At 37.5% G+C, this 8,156-nt stretch overlaps 1 protein-coding gene across 1 annotated transcript; it reads left to right on the forward strand.

The window, feature by feature from the left end:
- The first annotated feature begins 4,280 nt into the window (after window positions 1–4,280).
- LOC116247494 (uncharacterized protein At2g29880-like) lies at window positions 4,281–6,983 on the forward strand. The gene is made up of 6 exons (XM_031619670.1): window positions 4,281–4,607; window positions 4,690–5,268; window positions 6,065–6,287; window positions 6,371–6,433; window positions 6,657–6,791; window positions 6,955–6,983. The coding sequence occupies exons 1-6, from the start codon at window positions 4,281–4,283 to the stop codon at window positions 6,981–6,983; spliced, it is 1,356 nt and encodes a 451-aa protein (XP_031475530.1).
- Window positions 6,984–8,156: the final 1,173 nt, after the last annotated feature.

Genomic DNA, 8,156 nt, shown 5'->3' on the forward strand with positions numbered 1-8,156 from the left:
TTTGAAACTATAATAAAATGGGAAGGAAGCCCAACTCCCAGCAGTCTTGCATCGGAATACTATACAGGTACACATTTTTTTGGGTCATTCAGCATAAGAAGAAATACTTGAATGTCAGAATTCACGTAGATTAACAACTCACAATCAAAATTTCAAGATTAATAACCCCTTATCAGTTTAATAACAACACGATCAACACCCCTTTATAAGTTTCATAACAAAATCAAAATCAGAACCTTTTCTCAATAGAGACCAACACTCCCTTCTAGAACACCAGTTTAGGATACCAATACGGATTTTGGATGTGGTTTTGGATTTTATGAAGTGAAATTGAGTCAAAAGGAAGGGGAAGCTCGTGCTTGTGCCTAGGGATCCAAATTGAAATTCGATGCTAGAGATTGATTCTTGGGCTCCATATTGGGCATTTGGATCTAAAATTTGGGTTTTGATCTAGCCTTTGGTTTTTTGATCCAATTTGGAACAGGTGGTTTTCTGGATCTATTTCTCTGTTTTGGATTTGGATCCTGAATTTGGGTTTACTTATGGATCTTGGACTAGGCTTTTGGATGTAGGGTGTAATTATGGAACTAAGACTTGGATTTGGATCTATGGCACAATGTTTGATCTAGAGCTGGGACTTGGATCTAGTTCTAAGGCTTAATTTTGGATATAGAGCTTGGATTTAGATACAAATCTGGATCAAAGGTCATTTTGGATCTGGAATTTGAATTTGAATTCAGATATAGGGACAATTTTTTACATAGAGCTGGGGTTTGGATCTAACAGATCTAGATTTAAGGATTTCTTTTGGATGTAGAGCTGTTATTTGGATCTAGGTTCGAATCTAATGCCTGGGCTTGGATCTAAAGTTCAGATTTGGGTGTCTAATGAAATTTTAGGCTGGATCTGGATCTAATTTGGATTCAAATTCCAGATTGAGGTTGGACTTGGGTTGAAAGTCTGAAATTAGATTGAATTGGGTCCCAAGCCGAGTCGACAATCAAACCAGAGAATGAATTGATCATAAATCGAAGCTTTTAAGGCCCAAAATTCTTGAAACGTATTGTAAATTCACTATAAAATGTTTGAAAAATACTGAACAGAGACATGAAAAGTTTGGGGCGATTACATTAGTTCAGCTATGAGTTACATAAGGGGGAATCCCTTGTGGAATCCTCGCGAGGTTTGATCACCTCGTTGATTCTAGTGCTTGTCTTCTGGAGCTGTCATAGGTTTAATTTTTCACTGCTTGCTTGAGACCAATTCAGTTTTGCATGCTATTCGGATTCTAGTTTTTACCATGGATTTTGTATTCTTTGTTGAGTTAGTTGTCCTGTTTTCTTCATTTTTATGATACTTTGCTGGATGACCATGACAAACATTACTAAGAAGCAAAAGAATTGACTATTGAAATTTCCTTTGCATCTGTAATTCGAAAAAAGGACATTACCTTTTCAGAGGTAAGTAATCATTTCAAGGCCTCGCATATGGCTGTTGTCAGGGACATGTAGAAGGTAATCCGTTTAGAGGATACTGTAAGCATAAAAAGAATATTTGATAAGATGATGAAAGAGGTTTTAAGGGTTAAAATCAATAATATTTTAACCATACAAAAACTTTGAGAAATCATGTCATCATTCTCTTTATATTTGCAACATTGCAAGTCTAATCTTACAATCTTTTTCACCTGATAGAACCTACTGATAAAAAAGAACATCGATTCAAGTAGGGCTGCAGAAGCTGGTGACTGAAAGGATTTCATTCGTAAAAAAGCAAAATAAGAAGGAAAAAGGCAAATTTCTGTTGCTTTCTTTTATGATTTACTGTCGTATGAAAAGTTACAAATAATTTTTTTTTCTTATCTTACCGCTTGTTCCTTCCCCCAATACAACACAAGCTGCTAAAAAATGCTGAAACTTATTTGTGTTGTCATATATCTATATATATATATACGTATATATATATATATATATATATATATATACGTGAGTGTGTGTACACATATATGTTCTTTTTGTTGTGCAATGTATATGGTTGTCTACTTATATTTCAACCAAGTCTTGCTGATCCAACCAGATGGATGTAGCAATAAGTATACAGAATCCAAGAAATCATGCATGTGTTTGGATGATGAATTCTATTGAAATTTTCTTGGCCTTAGATTATGTTTCTAAGACACTAAGTGGTTTCTTGCCGTGTTACTTTTTCTTAATGGCACGACCCATTGAGGTGCTTGGCTGCTAGTCGATATAATTGAATCTTTTCCATTTTCATATGCTGGTTCATTGTATCGTCATTTTGATTTGTAAGAGGTCAGATTCGGCTGATTTGCTTGCTATGCGTTGTTGTATACTTGATTTTGTTAATCAATTTGATTATGTTTAGTGGCAAGAAAAGAACACACAAATTTAAAAGATTAGCCCAGTTTAAAACACAATGATCAAGGCTTATCTCTAAAGCTCCTTTAAAAATGATGCCCTAGTATAAGACAATTTTGGCTTTTCCTCATTCTTTTAGAAGATGGCCCAATGTAGTGAAAAATTTTAGAATTACCTAAGGGGCCGTTTGATGAACAGGAAATACACTGTTCATCGAGAAATAAAATTCAAATATTTAAAATTTTTCCACCGTATCAAACGGGGAAAAATTTATTTGACCGTTGAGGTCGATTCCGGGCAATTTTTTCCGGAAAAAAATTCCCATCCGCGGAGACGGAAATTTTTTTTGAGAAATAATTTTTTGCCCGTTAGGGCACGCGAGCACTCTCGCGTCTTCCTTCTCTTCCTTCCCGTGCCACAGCCGCTCCCTCTTCTTTCCCGTTGTCTCACAGGCGCTCCCTCTTCCGCGTCGGGTGAAAGCCGCTCCCTCCACTCCACCCGTGCAGTGCAGCCGCGTCGGGTGAAAGCCGCTCCCTCCACTCCACCCGTGCAGTGCAGCCGCGTCGGGTGAAAGCCGCTCCCTCCACTCCACCCGTGCCTCTCTTTCTCGCAAGGTAGTGTCTCTCTCTCTCCCTCTCTCATTCTCTCTCTTGTTCCCCTCTCCAAGTCGGCCTTTGCAATGGAGCCCTTTCTAATCCGCTGAAGCAACCTGCGCAGCCTCTTCGTCTTCGTCTCCGCCTCTCTCTTTCTTTCCCCATCCATTGCAATCTAGACAGAGGGAGAAGATAAAGAGGACTCGACAGATCGGCAGATTAACTCACCGTCTCATTTCCTTGCCGTCAGAGAAAACCGCTGCTGAGTGGTGCTGCTCCTGATTCTCCTTCTCAACAGAAGTCCTTTGTAAGTCTCTCTCTCCCTATCTGCTCTGTCATAAGCAGCCTGAATGCGTCCAATTAAGTCACGGTTAGGGTTTGTCGTTTTTTCCTCTTTTTTTGTGAAATATTCGGTATAGCACATTGTACACAGCCTGAATGCATCCGTAACATGGTATTTTTCGTTTTTGGGTATGATGTTTGAACATTGTAAAGCACACAAATTCAGATCTTAGATTGATTCACATATATTTTCATGATTGCACAAAGCATCACAGATTCACAGTCCCTTCTTTGCTGGATCGCCCTTCAGCACCACTGCTTGTTTCAAAAGTGAAAGGACAAGCATTGCAGCAAATATGCAGGATGGTGACTTCTTTCTGAGTGCAAGTTTTTGCAGGCACGCTTGATTGACGTTTATAATTCAAAGTAATCAACCATGATTTGAATATCAAACTTTATCTGCAATTGAATCCTAATATGGTCTATTTATATGTATACAAGCCTCGTTGGATGGACTTGGTTGTCATGCATAATTGCAAATAACTCCTAATAGATCTGATACTATGTTAGCTTCAGTGACTGTAATCCTTTGGGTTGCTGATGACACTGGTCTGTTGATGTCATCGTTGGCTTCATCCAAACGTTCTAATTCATGAGTTTAGCTTCCAATTTCTATTGTGGGACTGGTATTTGTTTCGCATGTTGTGTTTCTCTCTAACATGGAAATATTCATTCATTTCATTGGTCTTGTCTTAAGATGGAAGGGAATGAACAATCGTTTGATTAAGTTGACTTCGTATTTGCTACGGTATACATTTTCTTATGCAGGTTCTTCTTTGTCTTGGTGTCCTTATTTTCTTATGCATGTTCTTCATTTGTTTTGGTGCTTCAACTTAAATAAACATTGCTTGACAAGAAGCTGATCAGCTCTTTCAGTTGCTCTACTATTTCTGCTGCTAGCCATTGTTTTTTGTTCCTATCTTGGGGTTTGCATTTACTTGATGTTTTTTCCTAAACTGTAGTACCTATGGAAGGTTCAAGCTCAAGAAATGATAGTCTTGTCTGGAGTGACGCTCAACTAGATCATCTTATAGAACTTCTAGTTGAGCAATCAAGACTCCCTGGCATGAAGTCAAGTGCTAATTTAAAGCCAAAAGCATATAAGGTCATTGAACGACAAATGATAGAAATGTTTGGCCCAAATTTCAAAGTCGAAAAAATAAAAAACAAATTGAAGAGTACGAAAGCAGATTACAATGTGTGCAGACAAATTTTGTCAACAAGTGGGTTCGGTTGGGACCCGACAAACCAGTGCGTAGATGTTGAAAATGAAGTTTGGGTGGAGTACATTCAGGTAAGGCAGAGACCATTTAGTGGAAAATAACCATCATGTCTATTACATTATACAACATATGTGACTATAATTGTGTTTGCAGAAATTCCCTGATCGGCGCAAGTTTAAAGGGGGGCAAAAATGGAAACATTATCAACAACTAGACGAAGTGTTTGGCCAGTCCATTGCAAATGGTATTGGTAGTTTCACTTGTTCTTCATTGAATAGATCTAATGACTTACAAACTGATGAACCACCCGAGACCCCTACAACACATAACCTTGATTTGGGTTACAATGTTCATGAAAATGTATCATTTACACAAATGTTGAACGAAGATTCTCCTGTGCCATCACCGACGCAGGTTCAACAAGATTCACAACAAAGTGGATTTGAAAGTAGGACAACAAACTCATCAAATAAAAGAGCAAGAGTAAGTGCGAATCACGGGGGTTATGAAACAATATTGCAGGAAATAGCTGATACTTTTCGTACAATGATAGACACATCCTCATATAGCTGCTTGAACAACTGTTTAGAGCTATTTCAAGAAATGCTCGAGTTGGGAGAGATAGATGCTGGCATGCACTTAAAAGCCACGATGCTAATGGAGAAGCCAAACAAGCCAGTCGTCTTCCTCAAACTTCTGCCGACCCAACGTGTGCCTTGGTTGTTGGCTAATGTAAATCATCCATAGTAAGTAGTGTGTGATCTGTTACATCTTTATAATTCAATGATGTGCTTCTTCTAATTTATATGCAATTGAATGGATGCTATTGATATTGCTTTATACTTGATTGCGTAACATGTTTGTTTTTATGGCGGTTAACTCCTTTCCCCTTTCCATATTAGAATGTTTTATTTGTACATTCACATGTCAAACATGAAACAAGTTGTTTTTCTCCTTCTGCTACCTAGTGCTGCAGTCATGTTGTCAGATGAAGAAGAAAGAAATCTTGTGATAGGAAGACTCATGTTTGTCGTGGCAATCATAATTTCTAGACTTCTTACTCAACCTAGACGAATCATTCACCCTTTTAGAAATGCTGGTTGGAGATTTGTTGATAATATCATCAACGGTCATCCAAGGAATTGCTTGGACTTAATGCGCATGGATCGCCTCTCGTTTATTACATTATGTAATATCTTGAAAGAGAAAAATTTAGTAGAAGATGGTCGAGAAATCAGTATAGAAGAACAAGTTTCTATCTTTCTACTTACTGTTGGCCATAACGAGCGCAACCGTGCATGCCCGAACACGTTTCAACACTCAGGTCAAACAATTAGTAAGTACGTCAACATCATCCTATGAGCCCTATGTCAATTGGGTGAACAATACATCAGTCGACCAAACGATGACACTCCATCAAAAATCCGACTCAATCCTCGTTTCAATCCATATTTTCAGGTAAGGTAGTTCACGATCACACAGTACATTGTACTAAGACAGTTCGACTAACATTTTTCATTGTACATAGGATTGTCTAGGAGCTATAGATGGCACTCACATACCAGTATGGGTACATACATCAGAACAATCGAGGTTTCGAAATAGAAAAGGAACTCTCTCACAAAATGTACTGGCTGTAGTTGGTTTCGACATGCGATTCCACTATGTTTTGGCGGGCTGGGAAGGCAGTGCGACAGATTCAAGAGTATTGTACAGTGCACTAGACAACGATCCTCTTCTCATACCTACAGGTTAGGTTGTGAATCTACTATATTGGTACTTTTTAGGTTACAATTGCATTTAATGTCGAACTCACAATAACTGTACTGTGTAGGGAAATACTACCTTGGTGATGGAGGATATCCAAACATACGTGGTTTACTAACTCCACATCGAGGTCATCGATACCATCTCTTTGAATTTAATGCACCTGGGGCACGACGTGTTACATGTGCAGAGGAACTATTTAATCATCGTCATTCATCGTTAAGAACAACTGTGGAATGAGCTTTTGGTTTATTAAAAGGACGGTTCCCTATACTAAAAACACGTGTCGTACCCTTACCATACACAAGTTGCGATTGTGTTAGCCACGTGTGTTCTACACAATTTCATTTTAGACCATAATCTTGAAGCAGAGCAGTTTGATGTTGATGAAAGTGCATTTGATGATGCAAATGAGAGCACATCGTTTGTAAACGAGGATGAAAGTAGGACACAAAGTGTTCGTCGAGGATCGAATAATGATCTGCGCAGTACAATAACATCTCAAATGTTTACAGATTTTCAAATTCGTAGGTGCGGATTAACTTATCACACACATAAACAATTATGTCGCAGTACAATAACACTTTCATTTTATCGCTTTTTATCTTCATAATCTCTTCGAAAATGTGATGTCTTTGTTTATGTTTTCAGGACTGATGGAAGATGAAGCACTGACATAATTGTGACGAATGTTCGAAGGTCGTGGAAGGGGAAAATTTGATTCTGTTTGTGTTTTTTGTTTTTTTATGGTGTAGAGACACTGCATATGTATTTGCTTCTATGGATGCTCGACACATGCACTTGGCTTTCTATTGAACGTTGAAGCTCTTTTGAATAGTGAACACTGATGGGAATATGTAAATATTTTATCACTGATGGGACAATGTATGTGGTTTGATGTGCATTTTATCATTGATGGGACTATGTATGTTGTGTTGACGTTGCACCTTGTTGTTGAATTGTATGGTATGTTTGATAGTCTATTGACGTGTTGTTGAATTTTGGAAATTTTATGGCTTTCATGTTTGTTATATGTTCCTTATAATTGAGTTGTTGCATCCACGTAATGGAGCGTGAAATGCAAGTGGGCAACAATTCAGTACTTCGTAATGAATATCTCAGTTTAGAATGTTAAAATTGTGATTTTGTTTTCATGCAATCGATTGTGTGGGCGAGTATGTCTGGTTTATACGTTCATACATGCATAACCATGTTGTTGCCATGTTTTTGTAAATCTGGATAAATGTTTCCTTATTATCAAACTAAGAATTAAATTTCTGAAAATATATTTCTGTACTATCAAACTTAGAAATATAGAATTGGAAATATATTTCTGAGTCATCACACACACACCAAAATTGGAATCAGAAAAATTTTTTCCATTCCATTTTTCCATTTCCTATATTTCCAGCAATATATTTCCAGAAATTTTTTTCCACGCCATCAAACGGCCCCTAAAGTAAAAATTTGATATTTATCTTCAAAGTCTGTTTCCAATTAAAAGCTGCGCCAAGTTAGAAAGAAGTACCGCAAGATGTATATCAAGTTATGGCAAATATTGCTGACTGAGTTTTTAAGCAAAGTTTCAGATCCTTCAACAGGTATCCTTACTCTTGATTTTAACTTCTTGGCATGATCAGGGATTCTCTTTAAACAGTCATTATCACAAGGAATCAAGAAATATGATTGGAAGAGGGTTACTCGTTTTTTTGTTTTGATTGCCAATGAATATGGAGCACAAACTTTATCCTTGAGTTCTCCCTTGGACCTTTTAATATGGATTTACCTGAATTAAAAAAACAAGAACCAACAAAGCCATAAAGTTAACAAGGTAAATAATTTTACATAAGAAA

The sequence above is a fragment of the Nymphaea colorata genome, chromosome 2 (genome assembly GCF_008831285.2).
Source record: "Nymphaea colorata isolate Beijing-Zhang1983 chromosome 2, ASM883128v2, whole genome shotgun sequence".
In the NCBI taxonomy this organism is placed as follows: domain Eukaryota; kingdom Viridiplantae; phylum Streptophyta; class Magnoliopsida; order Nymphaeales; family Nymphaeaceae; genus Nymphaea; species Nymphaea colorata.

Bases quoted from the DNA above. Each gene is read 5' to 3' on its own strand.
- LOC116247494 (XM_031619670.1), top strand. From the start codon at position 4,281: ATGGAAGGTTCAAGCTCAAGAAATGATAGTCTTGTCTGGAGTGACGCT. The intron at 6,288-6,370 runs GTTAGGTTGTGA...TGTACTGTGTAG, and splicing joins TCCTCTTCTCATACCTACAG to GGAAATACTACCTTGGTGAT. The intron at 6,434-6,656 runs GTCATCGATACC...ATTTCATTTTAG, and splicing joins TTTACTAACTCCACATCGAG to ACCATAATCTTGAAGCAGAG.